General features: G+C 34.0%; 1 protein-coding gene across 1 annotated transcript in view; it reads left to right on the top strand.

The window, feature by feature from the left end:
• Nucleotides 1-13,363, top strand: part of Appbp2 (amyloid beta precursor protein binding protein 2) — a 47,873-nt gene extending 34,510 nt beyond the window's left edge. Inside the window, exons 6-13 of the mRNA XM_015495370.2 lie at nucleotides 1,197-1,286; nucleotides 2,883-2,950; nucleotides 3,589-3,694; nucleotides 3,974-4,098; nucleotides 6,836-6,921; nucleotides 8,714-8,904; nucleotides 10,293-10,458; nucleotides 12,470-13,363. Of these exons, the coding sequence (XP_015350856.1) occupies nucleotides 1,197-1,286; nucleotides 2,883-2,950; nucleotides 3,589-3,694; nucleotides 3,974-4,098; nucleotides 6,836-6,921; nucleotides 8,714-8,904; nucleotides 10,293-10,458; nucleotides 12,470-12,723 (1,086 nt within the window). The 3' untranslated portion in view covers nucleotides 12,724-13,363. The remainder of the gene's footprint in view (nucleotides 1-1,196; nucleotides 1,287-2,882; nucleotides 2,951-3,588; nucleotides 3,695-3,973; nucleotides 4,099-6,835; nucleotides 6,922-8,713; nucleotides 8,905-10,292; nucleotides 10,459-12,469) is intronic.
• The last annotated feature ends 5,846 nt before the right edge of the window (nucleotides 13,364-19,209 follow it).

Raw genomic sequence — 19,209 nt, 5'->3', positions numbered from 1 at the left:
CTCACCCCCCCATCCCCCACCCCTACCTCTTACATAGAGTAGTTTGTATTGTGCCATTCTTTACTCAGGTGCCTTTTATTTACCAGTTTCCATTTTCTTTCCTTTTAGGCCATTACTACTTAATTGACAGTTATTTCTTTGGGTTTAGTAGTTTAAATGATGCCTTACTCTTGATCTTTGCAGCTCTTAGCACATTCATGAGGAATGTTTAAGTTTGTTGTTGTTTCTTGGATAATTTGACAGTGTATTCTTTTATAAATAAACTTTTCATTGCTGTCTTCAAGAAACTGTGCATATCTTGAGGATATAGTGTGATGAATTATCACCAAATTCTTATTAGTCACAATAGTGTAGGCTGTCTGGAGTCAATATCAATCCCAAAATAACAGTGGTTTGTAACAATAAAAGTTTGTTGTTTTGTTTATACTTGGGATGACTACAGCTGCACTTAACAGTATGCTTACATTTTGTTCAAGACCCCCTATGGTTTATTTAGGACATCTATCTGGAATATTAAAAATCTTGGAGCAGAGAACAAGAAGGACTGCTTATTCTGTCGATTGAATGTATAACATAAAGTACAGGCACTTTATGAACAATAGCTAGCACAACATAAGCATTTTAACTAAACAGGCAATTAAGGTTTTTTTCCCCTGGTACTAGGTATTGAACCCATGGGAGCTTTACCACTGAATTATATCCCCAACCCTCTTTATTTTGAGACAGGTCTTTTTGAAATTACTAAGGCTGGTGCATGCCACCGTGGCTGATCAGGATATAAAATAATAAGTGTTATAATAGGGGAAGTATAAAATACAAGAAACAGACTAGGACTGAAACCTGAAAGACAAGTTAGGTGTGTTAAAGAGTTAGAGGAAGAGACAATGTATTCTAAGGCAGAGGAAATATGTATAAGGACTTCTGGGCAAAAGAGCACATGCCTCTCATTTCTTGAACATATGTCATATATCTGCAAGGTCTGATTCAGAAAACCTGTACATAATTAAGAGTAAAAATAATGTAACATTCATACTTTCAAGAAAATAAAGACTCACAAAACTTTTTAAGTGTAAGTATTTGGTGTGTTATTTATGTACTTGATAGCTTATTGGAAAAATCTGCAATCATTTTGTTAAGTACTGTCAATTGAATTATCAAATTGTTCTGTTTTCTTCTAAAAATTTTTTGTTTTTTAGGCATACAAATGGTGCATTGAAGCAATGAAAGAGATTACAGCAGGCTTACCAGTTAAAGTTGTGGTTGATGTTTTGAGACAAGCATCTAAGGTGAATATCATGTTAAAATTATTAAATGAATTATAGGATTTATCAGGATTTAAATTTGTTTTAGTTAACTTACTATTTAACATCTTAGTTATTGTATACTGTATATACTACCAAGATCTAAATTCTAAGTTTCTGTGCCAGGTTTTAGAAACCTGGGATTTAAGCCAAACTATCTTACATGGACTTTAATTACTTTTCTTTTTTCAAGAAAATTGTGATATAATTCGTTTTAATAATTGTTTCAGTTCACTGAAGTACAGATTATGGTATTTTTGGGGTTATTCTGATTTGAGTTCTTGGTTTTTTTAAATCTGTGGAGTAATCTGAATTCTTTAGGCCAAAACTATATAGGCTATAATCACTTTTCTCCTTAAGACCTAGTATTAAGTGTTTTACTCTAATATTGCACTCTCATAGCAAGACACCTTGCTATACTTGACCTGGTAGATAGGTTTGTTTGTTTTTTTTTAATCTTTCTGTAGTTTCTTCTTATTCTGTAAACAAATGCATTAATTCTTTCACCACTTAGTAGCATTTAAAAATTATTGCATTGGAATCTGAGGATGTAGTTCATTGGTAGAGTACTTACCGAGTATGCATAAGGTGGGGGAGGGTAAAAATTACTGCTTTGGTTCACTGAAGCCTTAAAGCATTAATGTACTTTTTTGCATATAGTCTTTCTAGAAGTTTCTCAAATTTGAATATTCCACTTTCATCAGTTTGGCTTATGGAAATTCAATTGGAAAAAAATATTACAAAATTATGGATCCTAGAAGACCGCAATATTTTTGCAAATATTAAATCACTTATTTTGGAGCAAGTAAATGGCAGCATAAATATTCAGGTTATCATCAGCATTATAAAAGGGATCTTAGTATGTTTTTAATTATGTAAAAACATCAAATATTCAGTTAACATAAAGACAGTAAATATGTAAGATTTATATTCCTATATGCAAATGGTATTTAGAGTTTCAAAACTACTCACAATCCTCATGGTTGAAAATATTTTGAGAAATAATAGAAAAACTTGAAAATCTGTGTATTTAAAAATTATTAGTTGAGTCTAAGGCATACCACCCTAAATACTCCCCATCTCATCTGATATCTTAAGGTGAGGTTTGGGCCTAGGTTGCACTTACATGGGAGAACACCTGGAATATCAGGTGCTGTAGACTTAGGAAAAAATATATTACAGGAAAACTATGAAAGATCATTGTAAGCCACTCCAGAACTGGGATTAGTACTTTAAGGTACCTTTCTAAGTACCTTAGAAAATACTACAGTAAGCCCTCCTCCTACTATTTTATTTTAACAATAAGGAAGGTAGTTATACCAACTTTGTTAGGAAACTTTGTCATGGTTTTGCACTGAAAATGGCTGTAAAAATTTTAAACTTTATGTTTTTTTTTAGGTTATATGCAGATCTGTTTATAATAGTTTATAAATAACTTGGAAATAAAAAAATTACAAATAGAATCTTTCTGTTTGAAGATTTTTTTTCTTACTACTATAACTAAAATATATAAACTATATTTATTTTAGCACACTAATGAACTGTTTAAAAGGTAACAATTTTTCATTTTATCATCTTTAGGCTTGTGTAGTAAAACGTGAATTTAAGAAGGCAGAACAATTAATTAAACATGCAGTGTATTTGGCACGGTAGGTGGTGGTTATTTCAAATGTCATTTTATTTATTTATTTTTATTGATTTTTTTCTTTTAAAAAGCCAGCAGAATGCATTATAATTTTTATTACATGTATACTGCACAATTTTTCATTTCTCTGGCTGTATATAAAGTATGTTGACAACAATTCGTGTATTCATACATGTACTTTGGATGATGTTGTCTATCACATTCCACCATTATTGCTGATCCCCTGCCCCCTTCCTTTCCCTCCCACCCATCTGCCCTATCTAGAATTCATCAATTCCTCCCTACCCCACTATGAGTCAGCCTCCTTATATCAGAGAAAACATTCGGCATTTGTTTTTTGGGGATTGGGTAACTTCACTTAGCATTATCTTCTCTAGCGCCATCATTTACCTGCAAATGCCATGATTTTGTTCTCTTTTATTGCTGAGTAAAATTCCATTGTGTATATATGTCACATTTTTTAATCCATTTATCCACTGAAGGGCATCTGTGTTGGTTCCACTGTTTAGCTATTGTGAATTGTGCTGCTATAAATATTGATGTGGCTGTGTCCCTGTAGTATGTTGTTTTTAAGTCTTTTACAAATGTCATTTTGAATTGTTACTCTCCATTATATACTAATAGTTTTTCATCTTTTTATAGGGATCATTTTGGATCCAAACACCCAAAATATTCTGATACACTGCTAGATTATGGGTTCTACTTACTCAATGTAGATAATATCTGTCAGTCTGTTGCAATTTATCAGGTATGTTGATGGTTCTTTTTTCTTTTCACCCTAAATTGACTTGCCGACTTGTGTTTGTTCATGGTATATAAATCACTATTTCAAAATAAACTCTTTGAGCCCTGCCTTCCTTTTATAGAGCACTCATTAATTTACTATTACATAGAAGGCTTAAAAACTAATATTTTAGAAATTAAATTTATGAGATTGGGTATATAAAATATTAAAATGTTTAATTTAAGATAGGTGGTATTTTCTAAAGGCTGACAATATTATTAAATATTTTTATTACTTTTTCAGGCAGCCCTTGATATTCGACAGTCAGTGTTTGGTGGCAAAAATATCCATGTAGCAACTGCACATGAAGACTTGGCTTATTCTTCTTATGTTCACCAGTATAGCTCTGGAAAATTTGACAATGCGCTGTAAGTTCCACATTCCTTCTCAGTAAATTAGTAAATACCATTTTTTGTTTGTTTTATTTTTTTCCCCAATACAATAGTACTTAATTTAGTTTATGGATTAAATTTCTCTCTCGGAGCTTTAAGAAGATGCCTAAAATGTTTCTTAAGTTATTTTAAAATCATACCAATTTATAAGCTATTCATTTAGACTCTATAGTTTAATATTGAGACATTTTTATAAAGAAAATGATTTATCTTTTGATTATTTTCTTAAATAATTTTTCTTTGAGTAATACAGCAGCCTGTGGCTAAATATTAGACCATTTTAATAACCTAAAAACATCTTGCTTAAAGCACACAGAAATATTGAATAAAATATTACAGTCATCTCTTAAAATGTGTAACTGAGCTTGCAAGAATGAGGATAAATCCTTAATCAATAATGGACATTAAAAATTCAATGGCACAAACTATGGTGTAAACCATTTAGGGGTGGTAGGAAAGCTTAGAAATTTCTGTAACTGGCTGTTGAGTTAGAAATGAAACCCTCACATGAAGCCAGGATCAAGAGTATATCCTCAGGCATAGGGTTATGGCTCAGCGGTAGAGCGCTCATGTGGCACGTGTGAGGCCCGGGTTTAATCCTCAGCACCATGTAAAAAAAATAAAGGTATTGACAACTACAACTAAAAAATAAATATTTAAAAAAACAAACAAGAGTATACCTCAAGAAAAGGACAAATGGGAAGGAAAAATTACCCCACAGCAGAGACATGACAAGGAAACATTATCTGAGCTTGGGCTCACAGTAAACTAAAGGAGTGCCACAGAGGAATGTATTGACTACAGATTATATCACTTTGGAGCCTGGGGATTATGTATTCAGGAACCTACAGACTGAGAAAAACATTGAAGAGCACCGTGAAGCTGCTAGTTCTCTTGGGATATCTTCTGGGAGAAAACCCAAAACACTTACAAGTATGTCATAGATATAGCTCTACCTAAAGTGAAGTCACCATCAAAAATTACAAAATACATAAGGAAACATTTTTCTATGAGTGAGGGTCAACAAACATAATGATTGGAACCCTTTGAACTTGAGTCAAAATATTATGAAGTATGTATTCTCTAATGATTAAAGATATAAGATGGGTTAGCAAACTGTGGCCTGCAGGCAAAATTTACGGGAATGTAGCCCTACTCATTCATTTATTCATCTGTTTTCTATGAATGCTTTCATACCACAACAACAGAGTTAGATAGTTAGGACAAAGAATGTGTGGCCAACACAACCTAAAATATTTACTATCTGGCCCCTTAAAAGTTTGCCAACCCTGGGCTGGGGATGTGGCTCAATGGGTAAACACCCCTGGGTTCAATCCCCAGTACCAAAAAAAAAAATAAAAAGTTTGCCAATCTTAATATTAAAAAAAAAAAATCAGTAATATTTTGGAGGGAAAATAAAGATTGTGTTTACTTTTTTCCCCCAAGTTGGGTCTTGCTATGTTGCCCAGGCTGGCTTGGGACTCCCAGGCTTAAGCCACTCTGCCTTAGCCTTCAGAAGACTAGGACTACAAGTACTCAGTTTAGATTTCAAAATAAAATAACTGATACTATAGCGCAGTTGACCCCTTGAAAATTTTGTGCTAAGTGACAGAAGCTTGTCAAAAAGGATCACATCTTGTATAATTCCATTTATATGAAATGTCCAGAATAGGCAAATCCATAAAGACAGAAAGTAAATCAATGTTACTTAGGCTGGGAGTTGGAGGGAAATGGGGAGTGACTACTAATGGACCTGGGTTTCTTTTGACGTGATGAAAATATTTCTAAAATTGATTATGGTGATGGCTGTATAATGGAATATATTTTAAAAATCACTGAGTTACACATTTATTTAAATAGGTGAATAACTTGTTATGTAAATTAAATCTTCATAAGGAAAAGACCTATTATAAAAAAATAAAATGAATAGCTAGAAATGGAAAATAATCATCAACATTAAAACTCAGTAGACAAGGCTGGGATTGTGGCTCAGTGGGAGAGAGCTGAGCAGCACGAGCAGGACCTGGGTTCGATCCTTAGCACCACATAAAAATAAAGGCATTGTGTTGTGTCCATCTACACCTAAAAAATAAATATTAAAAAAAAAAAAAACTCAGTAAACAGGTTAAACATCAGGTTTAATTACGAGAAAGAGATAATTAGTGAATTTGAAGATAGGTTTGAGAAATTTTAGAATTACTAGAAATAGAGATAGGAGGCTTAGAGTTGTTTGAAAATTGGCAGATAAAATGGACAAATAGCTTACCTTTTATTTGGTGAGATGGAACATAAAACAAGTAACCAAGCATGTCAGATAAGAATACTTTGTAAAGAATAAAGAAGACTGAGTTTAGAGAATGATAGTAGATTATTTTTAGGGAGATTTATGTAGTCTATTCTGGAAAGGCCTATTCAATGAGAGTGAGCCATGTGAATATTCAGGGGAAGAGCATTGCAGAGAGAGGGTAAATCACATGCAAGGGTGAGACTATGCTTTGCATGCTAGGAATCATGTAGGCCTGTGTGGATGGAGGGGTAACAGAGTTAAAAGCTTAGTCCACAATAGATTGAAAATGTGAAACAAACAAAAAATTGATTATTTACCATAGTTTTATAAGTACTTTCTATCAGTATTATAGCATGATTTTTTTTAAATGCTTAAATCATTTGTAACTAAAAAGAAATGCCAGACTATTATTTATCTGTATTGCAGATTTCATGCAGAAAGAGCTATTGGTATCATTACCCACATCCTACCTGAAGATCATCTTCTTTTGGCTTCTTCAAAGAGGGTGAAAGGTACCCTTTGTAATCCAGTCTCAGATAATTTTAGAATGATAATGTGTGGCATAAAATAGGGGTGTTTATTTTCTCAGAGGTAGTAGAATTAGACTGTATCTCCGTATTTCTAAAATAACCAATTCTGTCAACTCCACAGTTTCCAGTGGTTCTTGGTGAAAGATTGTTCACTTCTCTCATATAATATTATTAAGGTGCCTTTTTCCTGTCTCTCCTTTCTTTATTCCTTCCTTTCTTTCTTGCAAGAAATTAATACAAGCATTTCTTATGAGAATAATGAGTTACACAATGATTACATAGTCATGAGTAAAATACTGAAGATGGGTTTATGGGTTTTGTAGCTTTAGCTTTATAGAGGATAGAGGAGGGTATTTTTTAAGTACTAGGGATTGGGGGATTGAACATGGTAGGCAAATTATACCTCAGGAACTACTTTTTTTTTTTTTTTTTTTGAGACAGGGTCTTACTAATTGCTGAGACTGGCTTTGAACTTGGGATCTTCCTGCCTCTACCTCCTGAGTTTCTGGGATTATAGGGATATACCACCTGCACCCAGCCCACCAAAGATTTTTGATTTAATGCATTTATTTTGCTAACATGTTGGTCATCGTTAGGGTGATTTCATGCATTTTGGATAAATTTTACCTTGTTTCTGGAACTGGACTTTTTCTTCCTTGAGCTTGACAGTTAAGTTACTCAAATACATGAAAATTTCAAAAATTAAAAGCAAGTTTAAAAAAAAGAAAAGTTACCTGAAACCCTACCATTTCTGAATCAACATTTTGATGGATGTTATTTCAGCTTTTTTCTTTAAATAAGATAATTAAGTGAATAAGTATTTCTTTTAGTTTTATAACCTGCTTTTTTCACCTAATGCATTATGAAAGTTTTTCCATTTGAATATATGTTGCTATTTACCCTTTTTTCCAGAAGTGTATTTAACCTCACCTCTGTTACTGACCCTTTGTATCTTTAACATTTTGTTGTTCAATATTGCTACAGTGAGGTAAATCTTTTACCCACCTTTGTGTAGACAGTTTTTCAAGAAATGAAATTGATACAGGTGTGTGTGTGTGTGTGTGTGTGTGTGTTTTCTATGTATGTGTGTGTGTGTGTGTGTACATATTTTTTTTCAAGATTTTAGATGGAATTTTAAATTTTTGAATGCTTTGAAAATAAAATATCTTCTGGCCTGACTTTGTGGTCAAGTAAAGTAGGAAGAAGCTGGTTCTTCTAGTTGTGTTTGGTTAAAGGTCATGTTTTATAAAGGCTGGTTTCAAAAATTTCAAAAGTGCTTAGGTACTCCTTGATACAGTTTCATAAGATTAAAAAGTTTGCCTCTTCCTGACATTTACTTTAAAAATATATTTACCAAGGGCTGGGGTTGTGGTTCAGTGGTAGAGCGCTTGTCTCGAATAATGAGGCACTGAGTTCCATCCTCAGCACCGTATAAATAAAATAAAAGTATTGTGCCTATCTACAACTTTAAAATAATACATACACACACTCATCAGTAAGGTAAAACAGTCCATTAAAGTAGAAACTGATACTGCAAAATAATTTGAGTTATACCATTGTTTTTCTTAAATTTGAATTGAATATGCTATCTAAAATAGAATGATTTCTGCAAAAATGTACAGTTGAAGTGGAATCCTATGATCCTGACCAGTTCTAAATTATAATTACATATAAATATAGTCAATAAATATCACTATTATTTGTTTTTCATTTAGATGTTCCTTTAGCTTAGTAGATGATTTTGAAGTACACTAATTTGTTGCTTTCTATTCAGCACTTATTTTAGAGGAGATTGCTATTGACTGTCATAATAAGGAAACTGAACAGAGGCTGCTTCAAGAAGCTCATGATTTGCACCTGTCTTCACTTCAACTAGCTAAAAAAGCTTTTGGGGAATTTAATGTACAGACTGCAAAACACTATGGTAACCTTGGAAGACTTTATCAGTCAATGAGAAAATTTAAGGTAGAAACGTATTTCATATTTTTCTCTCCTTAAATAATAAATGTTCAGTAATTTTAAATAATGTAGCATAGATTCATTATATTTCTACTTAATTTCACAAAGTAATTTAACAAACAGTGAGTATAAAACAACATAATCGTTAAAATAAAATTAGAGAATTGGGACCATGGAAAAGAAACAGGTCAAATCAAAAAGTCTGATATGATTGTTACAGAAAGACTTCAAACACATGATAATTGCAGGTAAATGGATGGAGTTAGAGAAGATAATGCTAAGTGAAGTTAGCCAATCCCAAATAACCAAATGCCGAATGTTTTCTTTGATATAAGGAGGCTGATTCATAGTGAGATAGGGAGAGGGAGCATGGGAGGAATAGATGAACTCTAGATAGGGTAGAAGGGTTGGAGAGGAAGGGAAGGGGCTTGAGGTTATAAATGATGATGGAATGTGATGATCATTATTATCCAAAGTACATGTATGAAGACAAATTGGTGTGAATATACTTTGTATACAACCAGAGATATGAAAAATTGTGCTCTATATGTGTAATAAGAATTATAATGCATTCTGCTGTCATATATAAATAAATTTTTTAAAAAGACTTCAAACATAATCCTTTGCTAACTTAAGTATGTCCAGCTCATAGCAGAATGCCTGACACATGATTGATATGCAAGAAATAACAGGTATTAATACCAAGAGGTAATTGTATAATTACTCATTAATAATTAAATATTCTTAATTGTAGCAATAAAATTTCTGATTTTGAATCCCTTTTAGAATTATGGCTTATAATGTATTAATATTGTCCATTTTGAGCTTACAGGAAGGAAAGAATGAGTTTAACGTTCAATTTTGGGCTGAGGTTGTGGTTCAGTGGCAGAGCGCTTGCCTCACATTGGTGAGGTACTGGGTTTGAGCCTTGGCATCACATAAAAATAGATAAATAAAGATACTGTATCTATATACACCTAAAATTTTTTTTTAAAAAGATGTTCTTTTTGCCTGATAAAAACTATCAAAATTCCCCCAAAGTGTATGTTTGTATGAATTAACACCTCCTTAACAAGGTCCTGTTAAATCTTGGAATGTATTAACTAAATTTCATTTTTAAATGCCTTGTTAATTTTTTCTTAACAATTTTCTATTTCTATTTTACTTTTGGCATTAGAAACTAATCACTGTTATCACCTTATGTACAGTACACAGTTTCCAAAAACCAGGAATGTTTTCCATTGGCAGCTCTTGGAATAGCTTGGTGTATTTTTTGATCTTATTACTTTATGGTACTTTTCATAAACTGTCTTTGACATTTAGAAGAATTTTGCTCATTGGGTAAGAATTGCTGACATAAGTAAAGTATATTAATTCACATAATTATTTTACAGGAAGCTGAAGAAATGCACATTAAAGCAATTCAGATTAAAGAGCAACTTCTTGGTCAAGAAGATTATGAAGTAGCCCTTTCAGTGGGACATCTGGCTTCTTTGTATAATTATGACATGAATCAGTATGAAAATGCTGAGAAACTTTATTTGCGATCTATAGCAATTGGTATGTTACCTTTAAATTTCCTTTAGTCATTTGATTCAAAGACCAGTGGGTCACCATGCCTTTTAATATGTTGTAAAAGGGAAATACTATTACTGAATTGCAGAGGATATCCAGATACCACCAGGACATCATCTGGAATACTTTGCTAATGGTGCTTGTTTGATATTGAAGCAATAGCAAGAGGTGTGACTCTTATTAGAGTGTCAAGTGTAGGTAAAAATATTGCTTTTGACTTAGTGCAGTTACTGCCCCATCTCTCCCACACCTCCCTTCTATTCTCTTTAACGTCACAAAACAGATTCTTCACCTGTTTTTTGAACTTTATGTAAATGGAGTTATATGATATTTTTACATGTGACTTCTTTTAATGAACCTTAATTGTAAAATATATCTGTATTATGTCATTTCACTCTCACTTGTTAATTTCATGTTATATAATGTAATATTTTATTGGATTAGTGTGTCATTGTCCATTCCACTGTTAATGAACATATGGAAGATTTGGATAGTTTCCAATTCAAGGTATTACAAAATAAGATGCCATGGTTGCCATCTTATGAAGTGCCTTTTATACCTCTTGCCTATTTCCATATTGATTGTCTTGTCATTTTCTTACTAATTTATGGAACTTCTTTAGTTAAATATAGATACAACAAACCCTTTTTGTTGGTTACATATATTGCCAATATCTTCCCTCATTTTATTGCTTGTTTTTCTAAGGGTGTCTTTTAAAGAACAGAAGCCCTTTATTTTATAGTATGAGACAGCAATCTTAAAAAATAATTAAAAAAATTTTTTTTTCATTTTTTTCCATATGGACATACAATAGACCCAAGACCATTTCTTCAGAAGATTGTCTTTTTCCCCTTGTCATAAATCATGTATTCATATTTACATGTCTCCCTCATTTGCCATCATATATTGACTTACTTGCTTAGTCCCCAAATGCATGTAGTTTCAGAATTGGTAACACATACACCTGTAAAAAACAAACCTGCTACTTAGAGTAATATCATTGTTTACAGTTTTCTTTGTCTTTAACCTGAAAGTAGTGTATTTTCGGAATACTATGTTCAAATGCAGATGGAGTTATCACTTCCCTCTTCAATATGGGTATGTTATTAATTTGAAAAACAATTAGATTCATTTATTTTTGTATTACATTTGTCCCCTCCCTGCGTATTTTATTAAGTATTACTGTTCTTAAAATCACAACTATACAGAAAGGTTTGTCCAGGGACATGTAATATTCCCTCATTTCTTCTATCCATTCCCAACTTCCTGATATGTAGATAAAAGATAAATATGTACTTTCTTATTTTCCTACACAAACATATAGCATACTACATAGATACTATTTTTTGACTTTTTTTCTTTAACTTAGCATACCCTACAAATCCCTGCATATGAGCTCATTGAGTGCTGAAACTTTCCTTCTTGGATTATAGCTTAACATTACGCCAATTAAGTGATCATACCACAATTGAACTATTCTAAATATTTTCATTTGTTTCTATATTTTGCCAGAACAGTCACTGTTGTTGTGCATAGCCTTATGTATGTGTGTTTTTTTGTTGTTGGAAATGCTGCCATTCTTCTTTGAGATTTCTTTAGAAATTCAGTCCTTCAAAGTTCAGATAGCACATGGGTGGAAATGGTTCCGAGGTGGTGATAGAAGAATGTTCTGAACTGAATTTTTTGGGGGGTCTTGGATGGGGGGCAAACCGAGGACTGAAATATATTCCCAGACCTTTCTATTTTTTAAATAGAGACAGGGTCTCACTTGAGTTGCTGGAATGACCTTGAACTTGCAGTCCTCCTGCCTCAGCCTCCTGAGTAGCTAGGATTACAGGGATGTGCCGCTTGCCTGGCAGTGATATAAGAATTGTATCTATTCCTTTTAGGGGAATAAAACCAAGCCAGTCTATTTAAATAATTAAACTTAGTTTGTGTTGAAAGACTTTCATTTCGTTATTAGAACTTTCCTTTACTTATTTATTTTTATTTTCAGGGAAGAAACTTTTTGGTGAAGGCTACAGTGGACTAGAATATGATTACCGAGGTCTCATTAAACTTTACAACTCCATTGGAAATTATGAGAAAGTGTTCGAATATCACAATGTTCTGTCTAACTGGAACCGGTTGCGAGATCGGCAGTATTCAGTGACCGATGCTCTTGAAGACGTTAACACCAGCCCCCAGTCCACTGAAGAAGTGGTGCAGTCCTTCCTGATTTCTCAGAATATTGAGGGACCAAGTTGCTGAGGGAGGACCTCAGTTAACCAATTATCTTTTCCCAGATTCCAGGGAATTCATACTGTGAAATCAAAACCATGTTGTTTTGGGGGGCTGGAATTTGCATTGAAACACTGGTCCAGTCCATTGAAAGCCCTATTTTGGGTAATCCCTATCTTGCAGAGTGTCCGTAGAATAAGCATATATTCAGTTATATTCAGCATGTATCGCATGTGTAAGTAGTCTGGCCCACATTCTCAACCTAGTAGAACAAACAACAGAAAACCCCCCCCTTTTTTTTTTCTTTCTTTTTAAAAAATAATTCGTTTTACAGAAAGCCTGAAAGAAAAAAAAAAAAAAAGAACCCCTAAATAAAACTATTTAAGAGTTTAAAAGAGTTGCATTCTTATTATGTAAGGATGATCTTAACAACTTTTTAACATAAAATTCTTCCATGTGGAGGTATTCAATACTGTACTGTAAAGAAATTTTACGGGGAAAATCTTTATATGCAGTATAGAAAAGTTAACACAAGTACTAATAAAAGAGGGACATCCTGACTTTAGATTTGGCTACCTTTCCCAGAGAAGTGGATACAACCACTCTAGAACTATAAGAGAAGGACTGTCAGATTCATCTGAACTGGACCAGTGTTGATCTGTAAGTAATAGAAAGTATGATAGACCAGCAGTTTTAACTCTTTTTTTTGTTTGTTTGTTTGTTTGTTTTTGGTACAACAATGCAAGATGCTCTAACAGCGTTTGCTAACAGGACCAGGAGGATCTAAAAAGGACCATCCTAATAGAAAAGGTGGTTATTTGGACCAGAGGCTTTAGATTATTATTTTAGCCCCTGCATATACTTTTATCAATAGAATGATTTCATTTAGCTCTATAAGGGAAAATGATAATGCACAAACTACATTCATATAATAGATACCGAACTAGGGAAATTTGGTAATTTTTAGTGGCACGTCTTTAGTCAAGGTACATAGATGGCAATGCCATAAGCAAGTCTATAATGCCTGCTGCAACTACCACCATTATTTAAAATTTACTCTAATAATCAACACAATAAACAAATGTTTTGGCTAAGAGTCGTGAAATAGCTCATGTCCAGGTGGAAATTTTAGGTTACTGTGTTATCTGTGGGGATAATGGAAAATGAATGCCCACCAATCTGTCTTTCCATTTATTGGGTTCTAATTTTCTTTTTCATCTTTTTGTTCTTCTTGTTCTTATTTTTTAAATTAAGTCAGTTGGGTTATTTAATGTTGAGGTAATGTTCAAATTTGAGAAGTTATGACATGTAGCAAACCAAGAAACAAAGGTCTTTTGCTATTACCTCAATTCTTATTATAGTGGCCCATCTGGTGCCTCTACAGTTAAGAATCTGGGTTTCTCCCCTATTTTCAGGGGTTCATGACTTGGCCATTAGAGATGTTATTCCAAGCTAATGCTTGGAGTAGTCTGTGCGTGAGTGAGTGTGTATTGAATTTTGGTTTTTCTCTTAACATGCATGTTGGGTGAGAGTAAATTCTAAATTCACATAGAGTACAGAAAAACTAATTGGTGATTTAATTTTAAATATTTTTTTTTAACTTCCCAACTTTAACCTTGTTTGAAACCGCTATTTGCATTTTTGTTAGTTATGAGCCAGTGCATTTAAATTATTCAGAGGTATACCTGAAGAGATAAGCAAGCCCAGATCCCTAAGATGATAACTTTATGATTTAGAAATCTGGATTTTTTTTCCTCAAATTATTCTCTTTAAATTCTGGAAAGAATAAATTGGCATGCCTGCAGTTTATGAATCTGGTCCCCCTCCCAGTTAATTGCAGTCTGATGCCAAGAGTCACCCTTTATTAATTACTAAATAGTCTGTGTGACCAAGGACTAACATTTTAAGTTACTCAGCTCTGTCCTCATGGACCTATATATTTAATACCTCCAAAGATATTTTCAGGATAGGCTTTGTATACTTTTATTGGTTATTAGAGTCCTATGGTATATTTCTGGTATAGGAATGTTGTGGTAAATTGTTTTTCAATAAATATTTTGAAACTTATGTTTCCACATGAAGTTTTTTTTTTTTTTTTTTTTTCTTTTTTTGTTTTGTTTTTTCTTTTTTGTCTTTTTGTTTTTTGTTTTTTTGGTGGGGGGCAGGAGGGTTTGTGCACATACAACATTTCCTAGGATAAAATCAAGCAAAAGACTTTAAAGCCTTATCTTCCCTAACTCAGTTTGAATTCAACTTAGCTCACACTCAGTGATAAAGTGACACAATATTTAGAAGACTTGGATCACAGGGTGATAATGTCAGCTGGCAGCCAGTGTCATCCCCTACCCCATGTCATTATTGGCAGTTTTTCCTTTTTACCGCTAATTTAATGTAGTTTTCTTTAAGTCTATAAGTGTTTATAAAACATACACTCTAGCTGTTTTGTTAGTGATATGACTTAATAATTGCATTATTCTGATTCTGATGAATAATAATATCCTAATAATTTTTAAGTATAGGATTTATCCCTTTAGAAAAGATGTTGAGGGCAAATTTGAGAAATGAATGCCACCATGATTTATGACATTAAAAAATAAAACTAAAAGTAATAAAATTATACCCACAATAACTAAACTATTTTACATATAATGGGGTCCAGTGTAAGGAAGCCTTGGCCAACTTAAATATTTTTCTGGAAGCTTAATGAAGTAATGTTAAATAAGGGCCTTTGGTCTCATCATTTCCTGAGTTCTACCCAAAAAGATTGGTGCTACTCAAATTGAGGGCATCAGGAAGCTCTCACACACATGCCATACAGGTGGTCACTCACTTTCAACGTCAGTTTAATAGAGCCTATTCAGTTTTTTAGAGCATAATATTTATGGGTCCCCAAAACGGACTTTGCCCAAAGAATAAGGACCTTTACTACTATCAAATCTGTTCTTTAGTTAAGAATGCACTCACTATTGCTTTGTAGTAACCCCTGCCCAAATATTGTTGCATTTCGAAAACAAAGGATTTAACAAGAGACCTTTGTTCATAAACTGTAGGATTTCACAATCTTGCAAAAATTAAGTACAGAAAGTCACATGTAGTGGTGCATGCCTATAGTCCCAGCTATTTGGGAGGCTGGGGTGGGTGGGAAGATCACTTGAGCTCACAAGTTCCAGGCCACCACGGGCAACACAGCAAAACCCCCATTTTTAAGTACAATGGCTGCAATCTTAGAAATAATCAGAATGCCATTTGGCATTCTCTTTATAGTGCAGACGGAAAGCTGATCGGTAAACATGCCGAAAACATGATTGAAGCTTTTGGCCAAAACTACAAACTTAAAAAAAATGATTTGCTAAGAGCAGGCATTGTTAATTAGCACTTATTTTTACGTTTTTTCCCAGGATTTGTAGCCTTGTTGTTTCCAGACTTCTTTTTCTGAATGGCAAAGTTACTACTGGAAAAATACTTCAAAGAATTTTTTTTAAGAATTTTATTTTTGCTTTAAAAATTAATGCATATTTCACCTCTTGACTTTGGAGGACTTCAAGTTACCAAGACATTTTTTTAATATGATATTTGGATTAAATTCCAATTTGAACACTTGTAATTCTTTTGTCCACGAATCTCAGGAATGTTTTAGGTGGAAAGCTGGTTTTACCCTGTTGATCTGAAGGAGTGTGCTTTAGGACTTATTAAATAATACTATTCTTAATTGCAATCCTAGGTATCTATAGCATGAGTGGCCTTAGTGAGTTTGTTGAAGTGCACATGTTTTTCAAAAGTAAAATTTAAGATTAAATATATATATGCTATATATAGATATCTAGAAAACTTGGTTTGTGGTGCACAGTCAAGTGTTGGATCATTAAATAACCGTTGCAGGTACCATTTGTGTAACATCACTCATTTCTGTATATTCCTTTTATGGAAAGATATGTTGCCATGGTAACTAAAACTTTTCAATTTAGTTTTATGATGTGAGTGAATGCTACATTTTATTAAATATTACCAGGTCAGTACTATTTTTATACTTTATTAAGCAACAGGGGATTTTAGTTTAATAGCCTCAAAATAAAAAGCTCTTAATGAACAATTAAAAACAAATCACTAACATTCTTTACATGAAAGTCCCCACTACTAGTGCCACAGTAATTTCTATAGAAATAACTAAGGTTAATAGATTTTTGAAGACAGTTCATTGTGTCAGAATGACCTTTCATATCATTCTCACTGACTTGTAGTGTCCACCATTATTTGTAATTATTAAATCATACTAAGTATGTTTGTAACCAGCATTGTGATATATTCTGTACTTGTATTGCTAAAAACGAATTATTGACCTAATAAATATAGTGTTCCTGCATTCATAGTCTGTTTCCAATTTAGTTGTGATTGCTTTTGGTTGGGACTCAGGATTATTTACATTTTGCAGACTTTATTACAGATCATTGTGTGAGAAACAGATGGAACTAGAACAAAAGCACTCATATTCAAGAAAATTAAGATGTGTAGCAGAAGAGACTCGTAACAGCATCTGGAGATGGTGTTCATGAAGTCACTTTGAAAATGACTAATGAAGCGAGTTTTTTAGACTTTAAGAAAGTGACCATATCACTCTTCCCTAGTCTTCTAAAAGCCTAAAGATGGAGATAAAGAGACCTGGGAAAATTCTGCTGGAAAAGGAGAAAACTCCTAAGTTTGGAGTTTCAGTTACAGCTCTTCCTCTGCACTGTAGGAATTGTGTTATATTATTACAAACCTCTTTGTGTTTCACCTCACATGAAAGACAGGGTCAAGTTAGGTCTTTAAAAAGCACCACGAGCCGTGTACCACCTGTAATCCCAGCAGCTCAGGAGGCTGAGGCAAGAGGATCTCAAGTTCAAAACCAGCCTCAGCAGTGGCAAGGTGCTCAACAACTCAGTGAGACCCTGTCTCTAAATAAAAGACAAAGTAGGGCTGGAGATGTGGCTCAGTGGTATAGTGCCTCTGAGTTCAATCCCTGGTACCCGATCCCACTCCCCAAAAAAAGCACCATGAATAAACATAATTTTTATTTATTTATTTATTTATTTTTTGGTACTGGGGATTGAATTTAGGGCCCTCAACCACTAAGCCACATCCCCAGCCCTATTTTATGTTTTATTTAGAGACAGAGAGTCTCACTGAGTTGCTTAGCACCTTGCTATTGCTGAGAGTGGCTTTGAACTCGTGATCCTCCTGTCTCAGCCTTCTGAGCCACTGGGATCACAGGCGTGCGCCACAGTGCCCAACCCAACATAAATTTTAATAAGCGCTGAGACAGTGGAAATGAAGCTACATTTTAAGATATTATAAAGAAAATATTTTAGGCCTGGGGATATACCTCAGTTGGTAGAGTGCTTGTCTTACGTGCACAAGGCCCTGGGTTCAATCACCAGCCCCACACACAAAAAAAAACTTAAGACAAAATCCCACATTTGTTTGTAATAGCTCTAGCTTCATTCTGCTTCAGCAATACTAAATTCAATTTTTTTTTTCTTTTTACATCCCCCATTACTTTGAAACTCTAAACACAACTGTTTCCTCTTCTGTATGGAATGCAATTTCCTAGGTAAGGTCTTATCCATCTGTGAGCTCAAAGGCTAATGGGAGCTTTCCCTTAAAGTTTGACTTGCCATTTCTTAGTAATTTAGCATTTTACTAAAAGCTGAGTGCAGTTGCACATGGCTATAATCCCATCCAGTTTGGGAGGCTGAGACAAGAGGGTTGCAAATTTGAATCCAGCCTCATCAATTCAGTCAGACCTTGTTTCAAAGTATAAAAAAGGCTGAAGGTTTACCTCAGTGGTAGAGCACCCAGGGGTTCAGTCCCCAGTACTGGGGGATGTAAAAAGTGGAATCACTTTATTTTTGTTTAGAAAACTATGTGTAGGTAGATATTGATAGAATGAATGAGTGCACAGAAAAAAATATATATCAAGCTGGGTACAGTGGCATATGCCTAAAATCCCAACAACTTGGCAGGCTGAGGCAGAAGGATCCTAAATTCAAGGCCAGCCTTGGCATTTTAGAGAAACTGTCTCAAAAAGGAGTGGGGGGGGGTGTCCTGGGGATGTTGATCTGTGGTAAGGCACCCTGGGATTCAATCCATAGTACCCGCCCACCAAAAAGTTTAACCCAGTTGCTATATAGTGATATAACTTGCAGTATAAAAATTATTTCCAGCTTGTAAACTTTGCTGATTTGTGCATTTAACAAAGAGCATAGAGTTTACCCTGTCACAGATACTGTTCCAAATGTGTTAGCAAACTACACCCGGATGCTTTAACACATTTATTTTATAGTTGTAAAATTCAAGACAGGGTGACAGGGTAGCTCAGTGATAAAGCATATGCTTCGCATGTGTGAGGCCCTGGAGTCAATCTCCAGGACTTCCCCAAAATTTCCTTCCTTCCTTCTTTCCTTCCTTCCTTCCTTCCTTCCTTCCTTCCTTCCTTCCTCCCTCCCTCCCTCCCTCCCTCCCAAAGTGGGGCTTGACCAC

Source organism: Marmota marmota, unplaced genomic scaffold (assembly GCF_001458135.2).
Source record: "Marmota marmota marmota unplaced genomic scaffold, marMar, whole genome shotgun sequence".
Lineage (NCBI taxonomy): Eukaryota > Metazoa > Chordata > Mammalia > Rodentia > Sciuridae > Marmota > Marmota marmota.
This window is presented reverse-complemented; position numbering and strand designations above follow the sequence as displayed.